This window comes from Sebastes umbrosus, chromosome 14 (genome assembly GCF_015220745.1).
Source record: "Sebastes umbrosus isolate fSebUmb1 chromosome 14, fSebUmb1.pri, whole genome shotgun sequence".
Taxonomy (NCBI): domain Eukaryota; kingdom Metazoa; phylum Chordata; class Actinopteri; order Perciformes; family Sebastidae; genus Sebastes; species Sebastes umbrosus.
In genome coordinates, this window is record NC_051282.1 from 12,735,211 (window position 1) to 12,762,742 (window position 27,532).

The following is a 27,532-nucleotide window of genomic DNA, read 5'->3' on the forward strand; positions in this document are numbered from 1 at the left end:
AGCTATTTTAATGTCCGGATGAAATGAAAAATGCAAGTCATAAAACCCGGAAATGAGTTGGCATTTCAGCACTTTCGGTTCCCTCATTTGGAAGTCAATGTTTTTTTTTAATGGGTTTTTAGTTAGATGCCTGAAATAAGGTCTGTGGTTAACACAAGCTTAATATATTGTAAGGTTTTGTTCTACAACATGAAATATGTCAGTAAATATCCCACTCGTGAATTTTGAAGCCTTTAGGTGTCGGTTGTTAACAAGTGGCTAAATGAGACAACTAAATGTCATCAGTTGACTCGTCTGCTTTTACAGCCTCGTTGTGTTTACTCGCTCTCATGAGACCGTTGTGTAGTTTTGTTTATAGCCTCACGTTAGCTTTTTACTTCTGCCGATTGCATTCACACTTCAAAAATCATAAAAGTGGAGTTCATTTGTGGCGATTATCTTGCTGAAAAAAACGTGTAAGTATCATAAACACACCACTTTGTCGGGGGAACCAGGGCGATGCTAACTTCCTGTTTGGCCTACAAAAAAAACAAGTCATCCCTGGAGCACTCTATAGTGCACCTATTTAACAATATATGCAAAAAATGAAGTTATTCGTATTTTTAAACTGTAAAACAACTTACGTAAGCTAGTACCAACCAATTTCAAACGATAATATCATGACATTCATCAATTAATCTGCAACTTTTAGCCAATCAAATGCAAAATATTTAAATCCCTCTTGTAACTGTACACCGCTAAAAATTAGGGATGTTCTCGACCACACTCATACCATTGTCGACTAATCGATTAAATCAACTAATTGATTTCAGATCTGTAAAACTGAGTTTCTCCACAAAGAATACCACAAAAGCACCACTTTAAATCTTGTATTTACCAGAGATGTGCTCATAGGTTTCTTGGAAATACTGTACGTCATTCAGCATGACAAATCATAAAAAAATGACTAATCAAATAAAGAAATCTTTGTTGACCAAGACAGAGGGGTCAGCACTTGCTCTTATATCCTGTTTCACTGGGGAAACATCACATTACAGAAGCTAAAGACACAAGAACTTCTGTTTCACTGGGACTATATAAGTGAAAGTAGCAGCAGAGGAGGGAAATAATCACTCAGAAGGAAGTGAAACCTGATCTCACCACAAAAACAATAACCATCAAGTAAAAACAAATTTGGAAAAACCAACATGACATACAAGCATGTGAACCAAATGACAGTTCTGACAAAAGAACATACTGTATGTATGAGTGCACTGAAAGGGAAAGAACAACATATGTGCTTGCACTTGTTCTGTAGGTAGAACATGTGCACTGTACACACATACAGAGCAAACCGATGTGCAGATATTACAACATCTGGGAGATGTTCCCATGATAATATATATGTGAGTTTCATAGTGGGAACTAAGCAGTAACAGATGAACTGTCTATAATATGCCATATGTCACGGCACATGGTGCAGTTTACAATGATAACAGAGACAGATTTAGCACTCGTACTTTTAATTAATCGATTAAGCAATTAATCAAATGATCGTTTCAGCTCTATAGCGCTAGGGTATGATATCAGAGTGGTGTATGTACAGCATATAGACAGTATGTATTGATTCCTATTAGCCCGTCTAACGCTCTTTAAAGTGAGTAAATCTAACAATATTGTCCACCGGGTCACATGGGCAGCAGTAAAAAGCCAGGACGGAAGCCAAAGTGGTCACGGTGAACGCCCGAGGCGCAAAACTGTCCTCGCTCCGCTCCGTCACATCTCCACCCGACTGCGCCGAACATTGTGTTAAATGTCAAAATCATCGCCCGGCCTAAAACGCAACACACGCTGACCCTTTCACCTCTTCCTCAGCTCCTTGGGTTCCCAAACATCCCTGAAAGCGCTTCAGTCGGGAGGAAAGCTCCTATTTTCTTGTTGTTTTTTTTCTCGTAATAGGCTCAAATCTTCTGTCTCGGTCTGGGGAGCTACACAGCAGCTGACAGTAGCAATATCTATCAAGCACGGGGTAAATTTAGTGCTGTTGAGAAGCCTCTGTCCTCTAAAGTGTTTTCCTGTAAGAGAAGCCCGCAGAGGGAGATAGTGGTAGAGAAGGAGGATCAAACAGAATAAGAGTCCCATTACTCTAAGAGGAGAGGAAAGACAGGGCCCTTTACTGAAAGTTAATGGGAGATGTAGCACCTACTGTATAAGTGTGTGTGTGTATTGAACCCAAGGCTCCTCCAGGGGAAAGGAGACACTCTCCAGTCTGACTCAGGTGTCCTGGCCTCACGCTGACCTCCTTTGGTTTGCACGTAATTGGTTAACTGAAGTGTAATTGCTTATTTAGTTACAGAGGAAGAGTGTTTATGAGCAGAAGACGTGTGGTTGGTGTGTTTGAGAGGGTGTACTGTATATGTGTGTGAGTTGTTGACTACCCCACAGCACCGTGCACCTGAGCCAAAGCACCTGAGGGAAACACACAATATTTCTTCTCTGCAATCATTACATGTATAAGTCACTCCCCACTTTCCTTTAGCATCCAACCAATTGATAGTTCGCTAAGCTCCCTTAGTTACTGTTGCTACACAAGTCAAGCTTTCCATTGTCACCCGACACGTAATGCAGTTTCCGATGATACCTGTAGGCTGTAGGTAGCTGGCTAATCAATGTTAGCTCACTGAGTTTGATTGAGGATGCTGACTCTGGCTGTCTTTTCCCAGCTGGCTCTTTTAAAATCTTGTAAAAGGGGTGTTACAGTAAATGTGCACTTGATGGCTACATACATGACATCATGACATCATCATTGAGACCTCAATAAAAGGGATTTTAAAACCAAAGCAGGTTTGAGTTTCAGAGATTTTGTTTTCTGCAAAATAATAAATACACTGCAACAGCATTTTTATGTTAAACTTTTGATTTTACCTTTAACACCCAGGAAAGAAAACTGCATAATTCATCCCTCTGGTGTGAACTTGGCGTGTGAATCTCTGGCATAAACTAATATTCATCAGTTTTTATTTATTTTTGTTCATGCTTGAGTATTTCTTTCTCTTAGTACTCTCCATTTCTCTCTCCTTCTCTCACTCACTGAAGGTCCTTTCAGACACCTATATTTTCTTACACCCTTATTGATGGCTAGTTAGTCGAACATGTTGACATTTGCCTCTTAGAGCAGACAAACACACTGTTTTATCAGTTCCTTACACCTCTGTTCTTGTGTTTTTGGTTTTGGAAAAGGCAAAAAAAATGAGACACCACCCTCCAAATCTCTTTAAATGCTGAGTATCACTCTTACTCCAGCCGCATGCACCCTGAATTCAGCATGTGGAGAGAAATCCAAAGCTTGACAGACCTGCCGTGCCTAGTTATGGCTGCAGAGCTATGATTTGACAATCGCTGTTCGGCGGGGATAATTCTTTGTTAAGGGTCAATTAGTGAATACACACAAAGTACACATGCACACACATAAATCAGGAAAAAAACGTGTCATGATTAAAGGAACGGTTATGCCTGGAAAAATACAGAAAGAAAGAATGAAAGAAAGGAGAAGAGAAAAAAAACAAAAAGTGAGAGAGAGAAAGACCAACGAAAGAAAAAGTGAGAGTGAGGCGGTCAAAGCTTGTGTGCGTGTCTCGCATGCTCACGTAACCTTAGTGAGCTGGTCCCTAATGGAAGAGCAGACACAGATATCACCCCAGGGCCCTGCGCTCCATCTCAGCCTCTCCTCCTTTCACGTCTTGCACAAGCTCCCTCTCACTCCATCGCGTTCATTATCTTAATCACGCATTCACTTGCTCTCTTTCCCAGCTGTGACTTTGGTTGTAAACTTTTCAGCAACTACTTAAACTTGACATATTACACAGTAGTCGTTTTAGGCGTTTAGCTCTCTCTCCATACACTGAACCCATCCTACATTTGATACACATTTGCAGGATTTTCAAAACGATTCCTCTCGGGTTTGAGCTCTACTGTGTAGGGGCATTAAATATGGGTGAGACTTCCTACGTTATTTCCATCTGTCTGCCTGTGTGTCTGGGCTCAGGTGTGCCATAGCAAGAGTCTCTGCTGTAATAGAAGCCCGTTTAATCCCTGATCAGCGGGGGAGGATGAAGTCACTCAGAGACTCAGCACGACATCCACTACTGCCGCTGCCGAAGCGTAAACCCCCGGTGCTTGAATGTCAGCTCTAATTTTCAGGCTGTTGACATTACTGTGATTAAAAACATCAATTATAAGCACATAGGAAAATAGTGCTCAAAGTATTTATTTTAGAAATGTGATAATGTGATATTTTCTTGATCCTTGCAGGTAAATTCTCTCTGTGCTTCACGGTAAAATCAAAATGCGGTTGCAACTGTAGCTGGTTTTGGAGGACAGGAGCTTCTAGAATAAGCTTGATAAAATTAATTGATAAAATGTGACACAAATTGATATTTCTCTTTTAATTGTCTTAGGGTGACAGCCCCCTCATTTGTATAATGAGGCAGACATTTAAAAATAAATGTGTAAAGAAAAGAATACATAAATAAATAAAAATTAAATGTAAATTGAAAATTGTGCATAAATAAATAAATGCATAAATACATAAATAAAAACATACATTTAAAAATATTTAAAATAAAAACATGAATGCAAACATTAATAAATAAAAACATACATTTAAAAATATTTAAAATAAAAACATGAATGCAAAAATTAATTAATTAAATCAAAAATTTAAGACAAATAAATACATAAATAAATAAAAGGGAAAATTAAACAGAAGTATCAATTTGTGTCACATTTTATCAATTAATTAATGGCTCCATTTTTTTTATTTATCAAGTCATTTATTTATTTATTTATTTATGATTTTGGCAGGTTCCGTCCCCCATAGCTGGTAGGGATTTGAGGTCTTGCACAAGAAAACTTCAGCTGGGTAAAAAATTCCCCCAAATAACCCACTGGATCATCCAACTACAGAAAAACATCATTCCCCATCAGTGAATCAGACGTCAGAGAAATCCATCTAAAACTTGTATTTCTGTCTGACTCATATTTGACTCATTCAATCATTGATTGACCACGTCAGACGGTGAATCAGTCTACCTGCAGGTCTGCTGGAAATGTCACTATGATGACTCGCCTTTTCAATAATTGAATGTTACATTCACGTCAGGGTCAACAAAACCATAACCAGGGGCAAAGATAGAGTGGCAAATAAATATCAATCTCCTGACTAACCCTCATGCTCTGTTTATTTCTATTTCATTTTTACGTAGAGGTGAAAACGTGCCGCATGGAACCCCGCGAAGGGCCGTGTCTGATGGTGTGACATCACTTTGGCTGAGCGGACACTTGCGATCCTCGCAGATGCAGCAATCATAAATAACGCATAACAGTCTATAGTCATGCCAGCAGCTCTGTCAGGCCGTACTAGTTAAACGCTAACATCAGCATGCTAACATGTGTAGAAACTCACAATGCTGATGTTTAGCAGGTATTATGTTTACCGTGTCCATCGTGTTACATCTTAACACATTGTGCTAACTCAGGTTGTCCAAGTTAACGCCACTAATTTCTTTAACGCATTAACGCAACTTACGATTTTTAGGTTGTAGCGGGCTCAGTTTTAACGCTGGAGTGAAGATACTAACATCATATGAAACTAGAAAACCTAAGGAATCCATTGGTACTGTCATACTAGTTTGTCACGATGGAGGCTAAACAACGCTCCAAACTTGCGCTAAATTTTTGGCGAGGAAAAACTGGCATGGCCATTTTCAAAGGGGTCCCTTGACCTCTAACCTCAAGATGTGCGAATGAAAATGGGTTCTATGGGTACCCACGAGTCTCCCCTTTACAGATATACAATGACAATAAAAGCGTTAACTTCCTTCTACCTCCGCATAGACTCAAATGAAGCAAATATATCGATTCTGGCATTAAAAAGTCTATTTCAAAATCGTAAAAAAAAATAATCACGATACAGAAATCCATTTTTTTTCCCACCCCTATTCTGTAGTATACTCAAAATCACAAAGACTTTCAGCATGCACATTCAGCAGAACAGAACAGACATCTGAAACCAAGCACACAGTGACCTTACACACTAGTAGTGTGTCACACTGTCAGTACGAGCCTCTTTGTAATGTATACTGCAGGCACTGTACACTCACAGAGAGAGAGAGGACTGAGGGAAGGAATTAGAGAGAGATGGAGAGGGGGACGAATAAACAGAAAGAAAGCCAGCGCTGCCACACCTCACATCAAAGAAACCAAATCATCACTACTCTGTGTCTTGCTGTACCTTTTAGTGCGTCGGAACATGCTGCGTATCTAGGCGTAGCTCTGAGCAACAGGAGCAGCAGCAGCAACAGCTGAGTGGTGAAGGAGTGCAGTCAGAAAGCAGCAGGTCTCTGGGATAATGTCATCACAATGAAACGCATACTCTGGCTACAGCAAGCTTTAGATGTGCGCTGGTGTCTGGGCAAGTGTGGGCAAGAACCAAAGGAGAGGAGGAGAGAGAGAGAGAGAGAGAGAGGGAGGGAGGGAGGGATGGAGGGAGATAGGGTGGGTCTGTCTTACAGAGAGGAACAACAAAAGCCGGCAGGGGATTGTGGGTCGTTTTCAAAAGGCTAAGGTGGTGCAGAGTGTAATTTTGCGGTGGTTTTCTGTGCTCTTGATGTCTATGCACTGAAAGAACCTGATGGGGAGTTAAAAGCTTAGTTTTACTGCAGGCTATGGACGCCATGAATGAATGAAAGCAGAGAGTGGTTATCTCAGCAGAGAGACATGAAGACACGACTCAGGGACAAGGTCATGCGGGCTGTGTTACGTAACTGTAAAATAGATGTTGAATGGAGTCAAACAATAAATAAAATACACAACTGATGACGGCGTATGCCACGCACACTCCGAATGGCTGCGTTTACCCATGAATGGATGCAGCAGGCAGATTGAATGTGAAGCTAACTCTGCTGAGCTCATCTATAATGGATGGGCGGGCTGATAGTGTCCCACAGAGGGAGGCAAGAGACGGGCAGGGTCCAAGTGGAAGCTGTCTCGTGAGAGAGAGAGAGAGAGAGAGAGAGAGAGAGAGAGAGAGAGAGAGAGAGAAAGAGGGCCATGATGGTAGAAATAAGAAGCGTTGGTGGAGAGTGAAGGACAACAGTGAGATGGATAGGAGGACACAAACAAGAGTTGGTCTCCGTCTTCATTTCATGTGTGATTACCCATGATGACTTGGGACGAGGGGGCAGTGGAGAGAAGATGGATTGGGAGGAATGGGAATGGGGTGGAGACAGAGGTAGTGGGCTGTGACCATTAACACACACACACAAACATACCCAGACACACACAGATTTACTCTTACTGAGTGAAGCAAAGAGATTATAATGAACCACCTTAAGAGCCTTGTTAACTTATGTGTGCTGGATATTGCTCATATTTAATACTCTCTTCAGGATTATCGATACATCATGCACAGGAAATAATGCTTATTCACTTTCTTGCCACAAGTCAGATGAAAAGATCGATACCACTCTCATGTCTATACGCTAAATATGAAGCTACAGCCATCAGCTGGTTAGCTTAGCTTAGCATAAGTACTTGAAATAAGGGGAAATAGCTAGCCTGGCTCTGTCCAAACAAACAGACACAAACACCTCTAAAGTTCACCAATGAACACCTACAAAAAAATGGTGCATTCATTTATTTTTTGGCCACTTGGGGAAACAACCTGTGATGCATCACCTTATAACTAGGGCTGACAATCGATTCAAATATTTAATCGCATGATTGTCCATAATTAATCATGATTAATCACAAATTAATAACACATTTTTGTATCTGCTCAAAATGTATGTTAAAGGGAGATTTGTCAAGTATTTAATGGTCTTATCAACATGGGAGTGGACAAATATGCTGCTTTATGTAAATGTATGTATATTTATTATTAGAAATCAGTTAACAACACAAAATGAGAAATATTGTCCAGAAACCCTCACAGGTACTGCATTTAGCATAAAAATATGCTCAAATCATAACATGGCAAATTCAAGCCCAACAGGCAACAACAGCTGTCAGTGTGTCAGTGTGCTGACTTGACTATGACTTGCTCCAAACTGCATGTGATTATCATAAAGTGGGCATGTCTGTAAAGGGGAGACTCGTGGGTACCCATAGAACCCATTTACATTCACATATCTTGAGGTCAGAGGTCAAGGGACCCCTTTGAAAATGGCCATGCCAGTTTTTCCTCGCCAAGCGCAAGTTTGGAGCGTTATTTAGCCTCCATTGTGACAAGCTAGTATGACATAGTTGGCACCAGTGGATTCCTTAGGTTTTTCTAGTTTCCTATGATGTTAGTATCTTCAATCTAACGTTAAAACTGAGCCCACTACAACCTAAAAATCGTAAGTGGCGTTAATGTGTTAAAGAATTTAGTGCCGTTGAAACTAATTTGCGCGTTATCATGTTAACTTTGACAGCCCTACTTATAACGTTGTTAAGACAAACTGCAAACAGATATTTACACATCTAGTGGATGAAGAGCACCATTAGCATTCAATTGGAGTGGTGTTTCTGGATCTGACTGGTATTTGACTCTTTAGCTACTAAATGCTCCGCTATGTTCCCCAGCTAATCGCTAACTTTTGTCAGTCTGCAGTTTTAGAGCTTATTCACTGAAAGTAGCTGCTTGTGGCGACTGGAGACCAGGCAGCTGTGATGAGAGCGGTGAGACTCAACCACAACAATAAGCTTCAGGGCTGAAAAAGCAAAACAATGAGCTGAAAGACACTAGAATCCTGAAGGGAGCTGCAGAGTCAGGTGATAATTCTCTACGAGCTAGCCTTTTCACAAAGTCATGTCATCTATAGTAAATTTTAAATTTTGATCAGAAAAGCTTCATGTAAAAGTACGAAAGTATCAACAGCAAATTTACTTGAAGTATCAAAAGTACTCATTATGCAGCAGAATAGCGCCTGTGTTATATTATCATATATTGGATTATTGGATTATCATTACTGATGGATGACAGCATTGTACAATGTAGCAGATGAAGGTGAAGCTACTACGAACTACTATTTGTACTGTTTGGAAGTTCAATCTATAAAAATGGAACATTAATGTGTTTTTATTAAAAACTCAATCTGAAAAGTAACAAGAAACTACAGCTGTCAAATAAATGTAGCACAGTACTTCCCTCTGAAATGTCTCTCTGTATCAGGTGAACATTACTTCATTGCTTTTTAAATGTATCCTCAGTTCTTTGCTACTTATTCAGTTTTGCTGTAGACAACTGTGCTGCATGTTTGACTGCATGTGTGTGTGATTTACTGTTTTACTGCATTGTGTGTGTTTTTGTCTTTTTTTCTTTCCTGAATTTCAATCACTATGTGTCTGGCTTTGTAGCTTATTTTCTATACTGCTGTTGCCTGCCGTGGGTCGGCTAAAGCGGCTTGCCAATATACTGATAAACTGACAACCAGACACACTCTAAGTGTGTAAGAGGGAGATAGAAAGAAGAGCAAGAGAAGGGATTTAGAAAACAGGGTTAGGTAGAGCAGAGCTGAAAAGCAGAGGGGTGAAATGAGAGCGGAACAGAAACAGATTAATAACCGAGCAATAGGAAGAGAAGAGGGGAGATAAAGAGCGAGTAACTGAGCGACTGGAAGAGGCAGAATGGCTTTCAGCACCATGGACAGCCTCCAGAGCTCCCGGCTGGCTTTAATCAGACTCTGACAGACTCGCAGCATCCCTCCAGCCGACCTCCTCCTCACTCAAACACAAGCACCACTGGAGCATCCTCAGAGAAGCTGCTGAGCATGATTTGCTTCTCTGGGTGTGATTGTTTTTCGTCTAGGAGGGACCCAAGTCTCTCCCCAGGGAGGAGGGAAAAAACAGAGGGAGGGAGGGTTGAACGAGGGTAACACTCACCTGCTGTTCTTGCGAGGCAGTGGCAAATCCTTCTGGAAGAAAACCGGAGAAAGAGAAAAAAAGAGAGATCAGGTACAGAAAAAAAAATCCATATACACTTTCACATGAAAAAAATGCCACGTAGTCTACACTCCATGACTCGTAAACTGGCCTTCGTTTGTGAAATTCCCTTTAAAGTCACAAGTCATAAGTCTTTTGAAAGCATCTTCCTTCTTAAATTTGATGATTTACTGAAATAGGATGTTGGTATTTGACAAAAAAAACTAAGAAAGCTATGAATATTCAGGTAGAGAGAAAAAGTGGGCTGGCATTCACCGGTACAATGTACTTCTACATTTTACTCTTTGGCGTACCTTGACTTTTTCTTGCATACCGGCACTTGCCACAAGCTGCTGGTATTCCTTTCTACCCTCTTCATATCAGGTTCTCTGGGAGATTCATAATAATACGGCACAGCACCAGCGATTGTGTGCCGCCCCTCTTAAGCCGTATGAACATGTGTAAATAATGTGGAAAGCATCTGGACGAGCTAACGTACAGCACGGGGGAGGGTGGTGAAAACGATGCTGCTGTAATTTATCAATATAATACGTCCTTCACGTCCCTTTTGTAAAATAATTAGTGAACTGTTTGTCATAACTAGGGCTGTCAATCAATTCAAATATTTAATCGCGATTAATCACATGATTGCCCATAGTTAATCATGATTCATCGCAAATTAATAGCACATTTTTTTATCTGTTCAAAATGGGAGATTTGTCAAGAATTTAATACTCGTATCAACATGGGAGTTGCTTTATGCAAATGTATGTGTATATTTATTATTGGAAATCAATTAACAACAAATATTGTCCAGAAACCCTCACAGGTACTGGGTCACGATGTGTCCTTGAGCAAGACACTTAACCCCAAATTGCTCCCGAAGGCATAGCCAACGGTGTGTGAATGAGTATTTAGATTAGATCCTGATGGGCAAAGTTGGCACCTTAGTAGCCTCTGCCATCAGTGTGTGAATGTGTGTGTGAATGGGTGAATGCTGACATGTAGTGTAAAGCGCTTTGAGTGGTCGGAAGACTAGAAAAGCGCTATATAAATGCAAGTCCGTTTACCATTCAGCATAAAAAATATACTTGGCTTGGTAACCCGAGGGTGGCCGGTTCAAGTCCCGAGTACTGAGTGTGAACTGGTAGCTGGAGAGATGCCAGTTTGCCTCTTGGGCACTGCCGAGGTGCCCTTGAGCAAGCCACCCAAACCCCTGTCAGGGACAGCCCCCTCGCTCTGACATCTCTCCATTAATGCATGTACTGTATATAGGTCCTGTTTGTGCATGTGTGTGTGTATTTCAGGCCTGTGTGTACTATGTAATGTGTAAAATATAACAGAGTGAAAAAATTGAATTTCCCCTCGGGGATCAACAAAGTGCCTTTCTTCTTCTTCTATTTTGCATCTATTTTTGTTTTCAAACCAGTCATTTCTGCCACTGATTTGAGCCAGGGCATCCCCCCCTCCCCATCTCTCTCCCTCTCTCCAGCTCTCTTCCCATCTCCTGAGTCCAGATGGACCGAGTACATTGAGCAGCAGCAGCAGACATTCACTGCACTGAATGAAAACAGTGTGAGCAGCAGAGCCAGATCTCATGCCAGCACAGCCTGGCTCTTTACAAAACCCTGCATGCTGAGATAGAGAGGGAGGGATGGAGGGGGCAGAGGGTGTAAACAAGGGTGGAGGGTGAGAAAGAGGAGGGGGAGGCGGATCATGCCCACAGCCTTATACCCTTGAGCCCTGAGTACTCTTCAGCTCCTCGTGTGTGTGTGTCATAAAGACGGTAAATTTGAGCATCTCAGATGTGAAAAATCACACAGCATATAGCAGCAGATGCAATTAATGCATTAGCCGCCTCACACCTTCTCCTGTCACACGCAGGGTAATGTTGTTAAGGCGCTGTTAGCATCGCATCGACTGCCTTCTAACCACAGTCAATGCATTTATTATAGTTAACCTTCAGATAAAGATTGTGTGTGCAGAGTGAGCATGTATGTGTGGGGACCTGCTGTTTCTCCACTGAAGCACAAAAATATGTGTTATATAGTGTGGCTGCCTGAAAGCTCTGTATTACAAGGACAAACCTCCAACACAGCGGAGTGTTTTTCATGTTGTCAGTCACCATCCGTAAGGTTAAGTCTGTGTCACGGATAGCAATTACCTCCAGAGGAGAAAGCAGAGGAGTAGTGAGGCGCCACAATATAGCAAACAGAGTGGAAAACACTCTCCCGATGAGAAGAATAGAAAATAATCATCTTGCCTTCTCCACACAGCTATTCCACTGCGTGTCCCGAGGGTTTGCGTGTTAACAGAGACAAATCCCTCCTTTACAAGGACAACTGAATATTCTACCTATTGATCCCTCTTCGCTTTGTCCTTCATTGATCAGGCTAATTGACCCTGAGCCTTCAGAGCCGGGGAGAGGATGACTTACAAGAGCGAGAGGCATCAAGGAAGGCTTCCCACCGATGAGGAGGGTTAACTAGACAAACAAGACCTGACTAGACCTGACAGTCAGTGCCAGCGACATAACCACTTAAATCCTCATCATGTCACACAAAATAAAATGCGTGCATTCCATAATAAACTGTACATGGGGGCAATGTCAGCCAGGGTTTTAGAAATAGTGAGCTCATCAGTCCAAAGTCCCCAATGCACCACAGATTTTGACCAGACAACAAAAAGAAAGTTTATAATTTTAAATATATATATATATATATATATATATATAATATTTTCTGCAATAATCTTGCAACCAATCAGTTATAATTTATGTAAATAAAATCTACCACGATGAAGGTTTAATTGCTATTTCAAAACCTGTTCTACACTGCCTGGATCAAACTCTGTATATTAATAAATCCTTGGCTCTGAAAGTCTAATTTAAAGGGCACATATCATGCTCATTTTCAGGTTCATACTTGTATTTTGGGTTTCTACTAGAACATGTTTACATGCTTTAATGCTCAAAAAACACATTATTTTTCTCATACTGTCTGTCTGAATATCAATTTAGAACAAGTACAAAAAAGAAAATGCCTTAAACCTATTGTTGGAACAGACCAGCCTGCTATAACGCCTTAGTATCTGAATCCAGACTTGTGAACATCTGCTCGCTGTCTGTCTGATGTCCCTCTGCGGGGCCCTCTAATGTTCAGGCATGTCTAGACAATAAGAAGAAGCAGTTGGCACATTAAAAAAAAGTGCAGCCGTCCACTGGTGCCTGAAATAATAAATAGGCGCCATGAATATGACGCTTCCGTCTTCCCTCATCCACATCGCGTCTTACCCGGCTTCAAGGTTGCACACAGTAAACAAGAAAATGCTAGCTGAGTGTCTAAACGGGAAATTATCCCTGTGCTACGGCGGCTCAATTATTAAATCCTCAGGTGACATGGCCTTTATTAACCCAGTAAAAATTCCATTAAAGTACTCCTCTGTCACCCTCACTTCATTATAATGCTCAGTAATCAGTGTCACATAGTATCCGCCTGAATCTACCCCCATAATCCTCAACTCCACTTTAATTTGGAAAAAGGTGAAAACTAATTTTTTCCATTTTAATCTAGACTTTGTCTGCGGTCATTGTGCCAGGAGACCATAGCATACCGGTCTGCTTCTAAATCTGCCTTTATGACTCACAGTCTCAGCGTTTCCCGCAAAGTAAAGAACAAGCAGACAATATATCATTAGGGGGATAATATCCTCGCTCCATATTCAGCTCCTATGACAGCCTGAATTCTCTGTGATTTACAGTAATTCTCCTGTGGTGTAATTAGTGTGTCAGAATGCCATGCTCATTGCTCATTGCAGGGCTGCATCCCCCACGTCACAGCGTGTAAAAAGATTTTTTAAAAATCGTCTGAGCCACGTTTACAGCTCTCTGAGTCCCATTATTAATGAAGTCTGGCGGTGGCGAAGGGTGACTGACAACAGATGGGAGGCTCTGTCACAAACATGACATGCTTACCAATCACAGATTAGAAACACAATTCCACACTATATTTGCTCCCCACTCTGACAGTGACGGCTGCTCTTTTTTTAATCCAGGTTTGGCTTCGTCCTCTGGGGGAGCGAGCCGAGGTTTGAGCTTCTAAATTATTGTCTGATCCCCTTTTAGTCCCAGGCTATGACAGGAGTGTATGTGTGTTTACGTGGTTGAGTAAAAGAGAGGGGGACTGCAAATGTTCAAATGCCGGAGGGCGACTGTGCCGCTGTCTTGTAATGTGGTTTATGTATTAGCATTTTGCCTTAAGATTAATTTGTGTTTAAAGACAGATTAATGATTTTAGTATCTAACCTGCAGATGGCCTATTTCTGTCAAAGCATGTTCACTTTTACGGCAAATAACCTTGTTAACGGTTCAACTGTAGCACTCATTAAATGTATGTGTATATATACAGTATGTGTGTGTGTTTTTATGGTTGCCTCATGTTGAGTCACTCTCCCTGCATCATTTAGTAATACACTCAACCTCAGGCAAGAAAGTACAGAGATGAAAAGGATGTTGAAATTCATGTTATTTCCATAAATCGTATCTACATAATTTGAATGAAAACATTTCTCTTTTGTTTTATTGAACCAGTAAACAGATGTTAGTTTCACCCACAGAAATAGAATAGGAGTAGAACGGACATTCCCACTCAAATCAATGTAAGAGGATGGTTAGACGGCGGACATTTTTGTATGTACCATATTGCCGACTGTTATCAGGTTATTAAATAGGCTTTATTTGTCGCTATAAGCACCATAGATGTGGGTCATTAGGGGGCCCGCTACGTCTACTAGGTTGTAAAACTTAAACTTAAACTTAAAAGCAATACGTTCTAACATGTAAAACTGAATGAACGTCACGTTTTGAACACAAATAAAAAGGCTTCTTTAGGTTTAGGCAGCAAAACTACAACTTTTTGAGGTTTTGGCAAAAAGGACCTTAAGTTTAGGGAAAAACATTGTGTTTTAGGTTAAAATAACTACGAACACAAAGACTACACATTGTTGGTTTCACACGGGATGAATTCCGTTTCTGCTCCTGTCATAATTACTACGGTAGCTAGAGGTCGCTGTTGTGTTCTTCTTTCTGTGATTTACCATGTGAATCAATGATAAAACCTACTAGTGGGTGTAGTAGGCCCCTACTGACCCACTTCTATGGGGCTTATAGCAACCTATAATGCCTATTTAATTGCCTGACAGAGGTTTAATCGTCTATCAGTATATACTAAACCGACTTATGCCAAGTCGGGGACTCACTGAGGTGAGGCTGCAGTAATGACCCAACGAAGCTCGAACGAGCAGTAGAGTAGTAACGTTACGAAGCATAGCTAGCCAGAGTAAATGAGTTAAATTAAAAAAACTTAATGCTTAATCCATACACTCTTGTCGCAGCGTAGGAAACATTGCTATCGCCTGATGAGTGACAGTTTTTTTCGGCTCATTTTCTGTAATCAGTGTAGCATTAAAAAATGGTGGAATTAGTTAGATAGCAAGCTAACTAGAAAACAGCTAGCTAGTCAGCTAGCTTGCTAATTCCGCCATGCTTTAATGCTACACTGGTTACAGAAAATGAGCTGAACAACTAACAACATTTTCTTTTGTTATAGTCAAATGACCACAGAAAACAGTTCAATGTCCCTTCTACTCCTATTCTATTTCTATGGTTTAACCATTAAAAATGATGATAATGTAATTTATCTGGGATGCTATTTTCCAGCCATTCTGCGAGGTGAAGCCAGCTTGTGCACTGACCAGGGAGTCAATCAGCCATCCCTCCATCCATCTACCCATCTATTCAGTCCGACATTCAAAAGGCCAGAGGCTAAACATGTCAATGCAGACTTCAGTTAACCATAACGGAGACTTAAAGTCCAGTGAGTGCTGCCTCCTAGTACACGTTTCCCTGCCATATGACAAACCTATAAAAAGCTCCTTTGCTGTTGTGTCCTTCAAGTCATCTTGCCCGCACTAAAGGATAAAAAAAAGGGCCCCAGCAATAATGAAATGGCATAGCTGAGCTGCATGCCTATAAAGCATATTGCTGCTCTGTCGGCCTGTCCAATCATTTTGTGGACGCACTGCAAAAGAAAAATGGTGGGGAGTTGGCCCGGAGACTCAGAATGGGGATCAATCAACGATTGTCCTGCTGCCAAGAGACAGTGACGTGACCAGTCATCATCTACAGCACAGACTGACTAACTGATTTGGGTTTGACAGATGGAAAAGGCCGAGCGGCTGATGGGTGTCTGTCATGCATACTAGATAGTCTGGTGCTCTTTAGTTTCGTGCAGCCATTTATCTTATTTCTAATAAGTGAATGTGATACCTGTGATAACAATGACTGGTGAAGAAAAATATCTGTATTTTTGTGTGTTTTGACTTGTGTATTTATTTGATCATATTTGGTCGAAACTGTACTTACAAAAAGGAAGATTTTTTTTTTTTTGGTAGTAATAGCACCCCCTACATTAGCTTTCTCCAGGGGGTGTGAAAATTTGGTTCCGAATGTTGATGTCCAAAATCTTTTTGAGCGGGCACTTAAAATATTTCATAATATCACTTCAGTATCAACGGCCACACAGACAGTCAACCAGCTGGAGGGCGGCGTCGTTAGCTGTCGGTTAGGCCATCTTTAATTTTGCGTTTTTAACATTGCTCCGCGCGTTGCTCCGCGCGTTGCTCCGCACGTTGCTCCGTGGTTTGTTTCAAATCATGGGATAACGTGTAGTTTTGAGGGCCCAGAACTGCAGATTTCGGTGGGTTTCTGGTCATTAGCCTTCACCACAACTGGACCCAAAAAACAGACACAGCTAATGCTAGCTAGGCCCACTCTGCGATGCCAATGACTCAGCAATGAATGTTGTTGTTGAAGAATGTTGTAAAGGGGCAGACAGCTAACAGTTAATAGCTAACACAATGTGGGTTTGTTGTAAAAGACTAATTGTGTCAACATTCATGGGCTATATACAGGAATATGACATGCTAGAGGCAATAGCACATCCAGAGGCCTGAAGCTTATAGTGTTAGCATTGCTTCTACAAATATGTCCAAAATCTGTTTTATCTTCTTTTTAAAAAGGAAACGGTTGCACAATAGTTGCATTATAATTATATTTCCTTACATAAAAAGTGTTTATCTTTTCATATGGACGATACATTTTTTTTGCAGCAATTTCACGCAAATGTAATAAAATTTTTATTTCTACATATTTGCTTTGTATGTAGACACATACTAGTAATGTCCTAAATATGTGTGCCAGCAAGCCAAGTGCAGCGTCACAGAGCGCATCAGGCACAAAAAAATGTTGCTAGTCATGTTGAAGCAATGCATCATGGGTGTGATCCCTGACCCTGACTGCGGGGGAGCGGGGTGTGTCACCATATGGTGCTGAGGGAATGATTGTGTGTGTGTCAGAGAGAGAGAGAGTGACGGTTGGGATGATGAGACCCAGGGGAGTGACGTGGCAGTTGAATAGGACACGCAGAGCCAATCACACGTCAACACACAATTCTATAGACACACACACACACATATATAATATATATTATACATATACAGTATAATGACATGGGTATAAAACTCCATGCAGATAAGATGAATGCTACATCCCTTAAGTCTCTCTCTCACACGCGCACACACACAGACACATCATTGAGCTGGCCAGCCTATATCTATAAAATGCCAGCGACTTTGTGAGTCGGACTCTATGATGATTAATTCCCTTGCAGCTCCTGTCATACATCACAGCAGCAGAGCAGTGAGCTGAGCGGTGGGGATGATGAGACATGAAACCATCAGCACACCTCACTACTAATCCTCCCTTGATTCCTTTATACCCTCTTCCCTCTTCCCTCTCTCTCTCTGTTCACAGTAATAGGGGTCAATCTACCTCGGAGCAGCTCAGAGCTGCAACTCAGCCGACAATCCGTAATTTTTTAGCAATAAAACCACCATATTAAATTAAAATAAATGCACGTACACTTGCATGCACACGTGCCCGCGGGAGGCTGCTCTCCGCCCGGCCTGCAGGCTGCTCATCTCCGCTCAGTTCACTTGACTGGATCACACAAAGATGGGGTGTGTGTGTGTGTGTGTGTGTGTGTGTGTGTGTGTGTGTGTGTGTGTATGACCCGTGGTTAAGCAGGCTGCTTCATAATGGATGAACGCAGTCATTTGCACACGTCAAATCAGTATGCACGAGTGACGATTCATTACCAGCATTTGGTAAAAGAGACTGTAAAAGCTAAATAAGAATGATCCTAAAGAGAGCTTTATAGTGATGATAGGAGAAAATCACAGTCTGAATATCATATATGATATCTATGTATGTGTAACAAATATGAGGTCACTTTGTTGCAATCGCACACACACCACCTGGGACACACTGCATGACTCCATTAGGAAACATACAGTAAGAATACCTTTTTGTTTGTGTCTTTGCTTAAAGCATCTTGACCATGATTATTCTCCTACAGTAATACTGCAGTTAGAGATGAAACAACTGGCTTAATTAATCAATCTACAGAAATTAATGGGCAACTATTTTAATAATCAATTAATCATTAAGTAGGGCTGGGTGATATGGCCAAACTCTTCTATCCTGATTTAAAGTGGTAAATAGTCTGTATGAAATAATCACATTGTAAAGACTATATATTTTTGTATACTTTTGTGTGAATTAAATACTTTAAAAATAAAAGTACTGCGTATTTGTCGTATTTAATCAAATTTTTTCAGAGAAATTTGAGTTAGTATGTGCTTGTTATTATCAATTTAGACGGCATAATTATGCATCACGATATCCCAATATATGATTTCATCACAATACGACTGTTGACTGTCTTCAACTAAATTACAAAATAACATTTACATTACTATTTTGTATTTACTTATGTTTATATTTATTTTAACCGCACTATTTTAAGCCTTTGATTGTCATTTTGTTTTTACATTTACCTGTGTAATTTCCCCTTTTATATATACAGATTTTATGAGCATTGTTGAAGGAACCCGAGACCAAAGATTTCCATTGCCAATGACTGCTTTGCTGGAATTGACAAATGACAGACAAAGAACCTTGAACCTTCATTGAAAGGCGATAAATTATCATATTTCATCATATCATATATCATATAGCAACTTGCGATACTTAGGTTGTAGCGGGCTCTGTTTTAAAGCTAGAGTGGAGATATATGAAACTAGAAGACCTAAGGAATCCATAGCTATCAACCATGTCATAATAGCTTGTTGCAAAGGAGACTAAATAACACTACAAACTTATGCTAAATTTTGGCGAGGAAAAACTGGCATGGCCATTTTCAAAGGGGTCCCTTGACCTCTGACCTCCAGATATGTGAATGAAAATGGGTTCTATGGGTACCCACGAGTCTCCCCTTTACAGACATGACCACTTTATGATAATCACATGCAGTTTGGGGCAAGTCATAGTCAAGTCAGCACACTGACACACTGACAGCTGTTGTTGCCTGTTGGGTTGCAGTTTGCCATGTTATGATTTGAGCATATTTTTTATGCCAAATGTAGTACCCGCAACGCACGACCGCAGCTTCAGTTACACTGCGCATGTGTTATACCCCATACTCCAAGACCCATGTTCCCCCGTGACCTAGCCTCCTTTCCATAGGCCTTGGTCCAGGTGTTGTGTCAAAGTTCGCTCTCCCCTCTAATAGTGTTTCCCTCCAGGTAGAATTGAGTAGCGCAATCTGTAGGCTAGCGGTTAGGGTTATGGCTTAGGTTAGGTTATGGCTGGGCATATTGGAGATATGTGATTGGGGTTATGGGGTTGTGATTGGACTGCCGTTTTGAAGCCTTGAGTTCGGCATTTTGGTATTGGTATTTTACTCTAAATGGGAAAATAATTTACTAAATGCTGTATTGAAGAAACAAATTAACATTTGAAACATATATAATATAACATATTTTGTATGCCAAATGTAGTACCTGTGAGGGTTTCTGGACAATATCTGTCATTGTTTTGTGTTGTTAATTGATTTCCAATAATACATATATACATGCATTTGCATAAAGCAGCCCACTCCCATGTTGATAAGAGAATACTTTGCAAATCTCCCTTTAAGGAACAGATGAAAAATGAAAAGGGTAATTTGCTATTCTTAGAAGGCTGGTTCCATTCATTTTTGTGACAGTATAAATTCTAATTAACTGCCCTGATGTAGGCCATACTATAAAATCAGCTTAAGTGTCTCTGAAATATTGCCATGATATAGGCTACCAATGTTGATAGGATCCACTTGGCACCATAAGGATTCCTATTGTAATGTTGAAGCCATAAAACTGAAGATCACATATGGAATGCATAAATGAGGCTCTTGGTGTAATGAGATGGTGTCTGGCTGTGTGGGTTGGAGACAATGGGAAATGTCTTAATAGAGTAAGACACACATCACAGGATGATGATGATGATGATGATGATGAACCAGCCTCACCTGCAGCCTCCGGCGCCGGATTATCCCCGAGTCATCCATGGCGTAATGAGCAGCTCCTGGTGGGGATTTCCCCTCACTAAAACAATCTCTTGACCTCCACTAATTCTGCGTTTTGACCCTGCAGGGCTGCAGCAGCAGTTCACACCCGGACTGCACAGCAGCAGCAGCAGCAGTATAGCGTCCTGGTGCACACTATAGCTGTGTCACGTCGAAGAAGAAGCCCAGGAAAACACACAAATGCCAAGCAGTCCCATTAAGAGATATCTCTCTGGAAAAACACAGTGTTTTCTCTCAGCAGCCTCACGTCTGACCCGTGTCCTGCTGTGTCTCAGGGTGTCCAGTCATGCTGCTGTCTCTGCGGTCATCCTTGACATGTTGCCAGTCTGATGATGGTGTCCAGCAGCCGGACAATCACAGGCCTGAAGGAACAATCACTGCAAAAACACACCACGTATAGCTGAACCCAAGTTCTTCTGTTGCTCCACGACAATCTCGTCTCTTCTTCCCACATTTGGTCACACACAACAAAAAGGACAACGTGTTCAAAAGCTCTGATAAAACGAACCAAAGCGATGATTTCACGCACTACTGCTCCGGAGTGGAGCAGCGCCGCTCCGAGACGCGCTTCATTTCATCCCGGAGCAGGAGCACCTCGGTCGGGCTGACATTGCCGCTGATCCGCCCTGTCTGTCCGGTCCAGTAAACATCACCGGGGTTGAGTGAGGAGAGCTCGTCCCTATATACCCTCTCTCGTCCCCTCTTCAAAAAACGCGTAAAGTTTGGACTCTTGTCTCCGTTTCATTCATTCATTCATCCGTTGCTCCTCAACCTTCACTTCCTCTGAAGCTTCTGGTTGCTGGACTGGACGGGGCGACAGCAGCAACGCGATATTTGTAACCCCTTCCTGGGATTCCCTCTCGCTCCTCCTCCTCCTCCTGAGCGCACAGAGGAGTGATGAAAGAATGAAGCAGCAGATACACTACAGGGGGCTCAGTTGTGGGCTTTTTAAACACATTTTATTTCATTTATTTGTCTATTTGCACATATATAAAACTGCACAAAATCCAGTCAATGAAAAAAACAAACAAGAAATGTGTCAGGAGAGGTCAAGAAGCCACAGGCTTATACAAAGGCCCTCCCCCCAACCCCAGGAGAAAAAAACAATAACAAAAAAGGAAGAATGGTCTTAAAAAATAACGTAAAAATATTTTTTAAAATAATTTAATTAGTTAGTTAGAATTAAAAGTAATAAGTACTACAGTAGTAAAGTTCATGGTGTATACCTAGTCATAATTGAGGTATAATCATCATCATCAAAAAATCAACCCTGATGGCAAATAAATAGTTACTAGTTGTTTTTAAATTATTAGTTAAAGGTCCTACACTGTAAAAACTGAGATTTGCATGTCTTTTTTATTATTATTATTATTATTATTATTATTATTATTATTTTTATTTTTTATTATTTATTTATTTATTTTTTTATTATTTGCACATATATAAAACTGCACACAATCCAGTCAATGAAAAAAAAAAAAACAAGAAATGTGTCAGGAGAGGTCAAGAAGCCACAGGCTTATACAAAAGACCTCCCCCCAACCCCAGGAGAGAAAAAAAACAATAACAAAAAAGGGAGAAAAATCTAAACTAACATAATTTTAAAAATACAACAGAAGTTAAACAACAAGAAATACACAAAATGTGCAGAAAAACCTAACCAAACAGTGGAAAACCATCCAATAAAAACAATGAAATACATACAAAAAAACAGTACAGAAGAAAAGAAAATATATCTAAACATATCAAAAGATAATTGGACATTATTAATTAAATGTGATGATCATTTTCTTTTAAAATGTTCTAAGGATAACGAGCTCTTGATAACATGTATTTTGGTGTTCCATATTTGTACACCACGATATCTGAGGGAGTACTGGCCATGTTTTGTTCTACATCACGTAGAGATTATTGCTTTTATATATACTGAACATGGCTCGGATAGTTCAAGCTATCACAAAGCTTTTCAGACGACAGCATGGATGTATTGAATGTGTGCGTGTATAGAGGCCGGCTGGAGCCACGTTCAGCACCACAGACAGCGACACATGGATTCACAGTAAACAGACAGTGAGGGAAAAGTTGCCCTTCATTACAGTAAAATGCCATAATTTTGTGCTCATTCAATCACCTTTCAGTAACAGTAATCGGGTCTTGTTAAAGGGGAATACCACCTAAATTCAGAATTCCAACATATTATTTCCATGTCCGAGGAAAGTTCAATCAATATTTAAGATAAGATAAGATATTCCTTTATTAGCCCCTCAGTGTGAAAATTAGCAGTGTACAGCAGCAAAGGGGATAGTGCAAAAAACAAGATGCATCAGCTAACACAGTAAAAAAAAAAAGAGTTAAACAAAGTGTAACAAAATATGAACCATTTAAATAGAAGGAAGTATAAAAATAGGAGCAGTATATACAGTATTGACAATAAACAGACTATCAACAAAATTGCACAAGTGGAAAATGATATTGCACAGTGAGAACGAAAATTAAATTCACCTGAAAATATAAGCACAGTATGAATTACACCTGAGTAGTAATAATGATAATGAAATTGCGCAGTCAGTATACAGTATAGTGCAGTTATTGTCAGTTTTTGGTGTGTAAGTGTAAGTGGTCTACTATTTGTGAACATGAGCTCCTCTCTCTCTCAAAGCCAGAAACCAGAGAAGTAACGATGCCTTCAAATGGGGTTGTGTTTACCGTGTTTACGAGATGAGTCCATATGAATGCTCCCTCCTTATGTCGTATTCACGACGTCGTAAGTGAAAAGTTTCTGAAACCACCTGAACGCCACACAGCTTCCCATGTTGTAAGCACAAGTTCACAAATTTCATTTGAAGGCACCATAAGTCTCAAACTTGTGATGTCATAGCGAATAAAGTCTGGAGCTGCCCCATAGAAAAAATTGGAGGCTGATTTTGTGGAGCCAAAAAATGTTTTTTTTTCTTTTTTTATACCCAAATGAGCTTTATTCTATTGTAGTGTTCTCAGTTGTGAAACAGGAAATGTTCCCCTGGGTGCTCTCAGTGTCATCTAGACAGAACATCTCTCCAAATTCATTGTCTATGGAGCAGTTACAGTCTTTATACCCTATGACATCACCCGTTTGAGTTTTAGCACTTTAGTTTTTGGATTTGGGGGAATTGTTGATGTCTACTAATATTTTTTAGTAGTAGTGTCTTAGACCATAGGAATAACATGTATTCATTTTGGAAATGGGCGTAGCTCCCCTTTGAGGGTATACAGGTAGGCTAATGCTAACACTATAGTTTAGGCTACTTATAGAACCAATCGCAACGCACGACCGCAGCGTCAGTTACACTGTGCATGCGTTAAACCCTATACCCCAAGACCCATGTCCACCCGTGACCCAGCCTCCTTTCCATAGGCCTTGGTCCAGGTGTTGTGTCAAAGTTTGTTCTCTCCTCTAATTGTGTTTCCCTCCAGGTAGAATTGAATAGCGCAATCTGTAGGCTAGCGGTTAGGGTTATGGCTTAGGTTAGGTTATGGTTGGGCATATTGGACATAAGTGATTGGGGTTATGGGGTTGTGATTGGACTGCCGTTTTGAACCCTCGAGTTCGGCATTTTGGTATTGGTATTTTACTGGTATTTTAACACTTGAAACTAGTAATTGAAACCATAAGATACCATGTTTACAATGTTTACTGAGGTAATAAACAAGTAGAACAATCAGACTTCTTTTTACATATTGTCGTACATACATTACATTTAGACAGAGCCAGGCTAACTGTTTCCCCATTTCCAGTCTGTATGCTAAACTAAGCTAATCTAAGCTAACCCGCAGGCAGTAGGTTAGCTTCAATATACCATAGAGAGTGGTATCAATTTTCTCATCTAAATCTCAGCAAGAAAGTCAATTAACGTATTTCACAAAATGTTGAACTGTTGCTTTAAAGCCAGTCCCCATCTTACAGTAAAATCTACTTTTTTATATGTGCTAACTGTGTTTTTATTCTTTCATTTCAATTCACTTCACTTCAATTCAACACCTCATTCAGTGTTATTTATATAGCGCTATATCCTAACAGAACACTATGTCAGGGCACTTTTCATATAGAGCAGGTCTAGACCGGAGGCTACTCTTTATAATATTATTATATTCATGTTTGCTTTATTATGACTCAGGTGATAAAACCAGACCCAGGTAACAGAGTGAGGCTCCGTACTATTGTTCGTCAAATTAATCTCTCATCCATTGACATTTGTGACCCTGATAAAGGGCTAATTGTGTGGAGAATAAATGCATCTGCTTCACATATATCTGTGTCAGTATAATCTAGAGTAGGCTATCTAGATATAATGTATCACAGTATATACATGCTGACAAGATACAAACAGACAAGATTCTCCAATACCAAGCAAAACCTGAGGCCAGAAAAACACAAACAAAGAAAAGGGTCACACTGAGCAACACAATGTTTCCACCCAAGACATTACTTCCGTGAATGACAGGCGGCTGGCCCTTTGGCAAAGACGTTGCATAATGTCTTGCTGGGGATTAGGGCTTTCACACAGTTTTTATATAACATATGGTCGGAGCTGCCCACACAGGCATGACCTCAGCGGTGCCAGACCCAGCAAGAGATCTGCAGCAGAGCGTCCAAACCCGGCCCACGCTGACCGATCTTAGAGGAAACAGGCAGGAAGGCTGCAGGGATGCTGTTGGTCAGCGTTCAAACGACTGACAAACAATTTTGTTTTGTAAAGAAAATGCCATCTGCAATGAATTCATAGCTTGACAGACAAACTAACCCTTTACCAACTGCAAATGTCTTTTTTAGCCATGCTAGCAGCGGTCTGTCTGTCAGTCCGCCACTTTGGTCCAGACTTTAATATCTGAGCAACTATTGCATGGATTGCCATGAATTGTACAGACATTCATGGCCGGCCTGCAGAGGATGAATGCCTCTGACTTTGGAGATCCTGACTTGTCCTCTAACGCCACCAACAGCAGCAGAGCAGGTTGTTCTCATACAACCGTTTGTAGCTATACCTACGAAAAGTAATGCACTGTAATTAGTATAAATCCCACAAAATCAATTCTTATGTAATCCACGTAATCTTGAACAAAGAAGTATAAAGACTGACATGACAAACGCCGCGAAGGGAAAAGGTCGGGGTGGAAGGGTGGGTAAAAAAAACGGTGATTTTACCCTGCGTGAAACCAGAAGTCAACATTGATTTATTTGTCACGTAACTTCCGTACTTAAGTTACACCACTTCTGTAGTTATTTAAACCCAAACATTGACTTATTTGTCACGTAACTTCTGTTATTAAGTAACACAACTTCCGTAGTTATTTAAACCCAAGCGTTGACTTATTTGTCACGTAACTTCCGTAATTAAGCAAGCAAAACTTTTGTTGCCTAAACCCAATCAAGTTCTTTCCTGTGAAGACGGAAGTTTGTTTTGAAAAAAACTGTATGCATTTGATGAGAGGAAATTGACACGCGCTGCTGGATATTCGTAGGAAAAACGCGTGAAAAAGGAAGAGGAATACCTTTTCGTAAGATATCATACGAACCGTTGTATGAGGATACGTTGCAGCGCAGAAGAATCAAGGGACAAGCAAATGGAAATTGATTTGAAAATGCAATAAAAATAGATAGATCTAGACTATCACAAATGTCTCAACAGTGAAATCAGAAAACCTTTTGCTTGCTGTGGCAGAATGTGTTCAACGCACAAATCTAGTCAGAAAAAAAGCCCCAGTAAGCAGGCGGTTGTTTGTTAGATTAAATGGAGCTGTCAGGGCCGTCTGGCTGGCAGTCAGAGAGCCAGATCGTCTCAGTGCTGATGGCAGTACTTTGTTCTGTAGTCTGTACGCTGTGTAAACCCTGACAAACAGACCAAACTCTCTCAGCTCTGTCAACCCTCTTTCATGCACACGAACAAAGCCATGTTGCCTTTTCTCCTCCTCTCAGCTATCAAAGTCTGGAGCGTCGCTTGTGCTGCAGTGGAGCCGGTGGACATATAGCAGGCAGTATTGATTTCTTCTCCGGCACCGGCAAAAACTGAACTTACTGCAAAAAGCCCAGCGCAGGTGGAAGTCTGGCTGGGGAGAAACACTTCATTGAGTTTCAATATGTCGTCATTATGGCCGCTGCAGAATAAACTGCTGGTGCTCAGCAGTGGCTGTTGAACACAGAAGGGATGCTGCTTTCATATCCTCTTGCATAATCATTTTGTAATCCCTGTGAGTTTAGGGAGACTAACAGCTGCTCAGTTTTTTTTTGGACTTGATTCTGTTCATCACTGCAAAACTCAAGGACAAACCATCCTAACTGCCTCTGTAGTTTTATTAAAAAGAAATGCTCGCATCTATCTTGGGGTTTGGTTAAAACCAATATTTTCATGTTAACGGATCAATGGATCACATGACTACCTGTATGTGAAAGGGTGATGGAGAATTAACACTGACTCTGCAGTTCCTCTAACCTCTACGGGGCTTTATAGCGTCTTTTAGCTTATTGTTTTGGTTTTATGGCCCGCAACTTTACTGTTTTGGTTCAGTTTCACAGCTTTTATCTGTGTTAGCAGCTGCAGCTGGCTGAAATAAACACGGGACACCACCTGCTCAGCACCAAACAGCAGACATACACAGTTAGAGACTAGCTGGTGAACATAGGGGAGCATTTAGCAGCTAAAGAGTCAGATATTTCCCTCAGAAGTTGGTGGAGACCAAAAACAGAGCTAAAAGAGAGAGAATATTGGACTTATATTCATCAGGTGGCCAGAGACATGACTTTAAATGAAAGCTAATGTTGCACCGTATCTACTGCTTGTGTGAATAGGCAACTGTTTGCTAACTAGTTTGTCTTATCGACATTAAGAGTAACTTAAAACCAGGCTGAAAAACAATGTAGAACTGCCCTCTTTGGTTGACAGTTTCAAGAATGTTTCACCTACCACCGATGTGGTCCAAAGCAACATATCCTCATACAACGGTTTGTAAGATATCTTACGAAAAGTTATTCCTAATTTTTTGTGCATTTTCCTACGAATGTCCAGCAACATGTGTCAAACCACTTGTTACAT

General features: G+C 40.7%; 1 protein-coding gene across 1 annotated transcript in view; it reads right to left on the reverse strand.

The window, feature by feature from the left end:
• The window catches only part of LOC119502212 (microtubule-associated serine/threonine-protein kinase 1-like), a 56,293-nt gene extending 34,856 nt beyond the window's left edge, over positions 1-21,437 (reverse strand). Inside the window, 2 exon segments of the mRNA XM_037793038.1 lie at positions 9,904-9,935; positions 20,409-21,437. Coding sequence (XP_037648966.1) covers positions 9,904-9,935; positions 20,409-20,447 — 71 coding nt within the window. The 5' untranslated portion in view covers positions 20,448-21,437.
• Between the last annotated feature and the right edge of the window lie 6,095 nt (positions 21,438-27,532).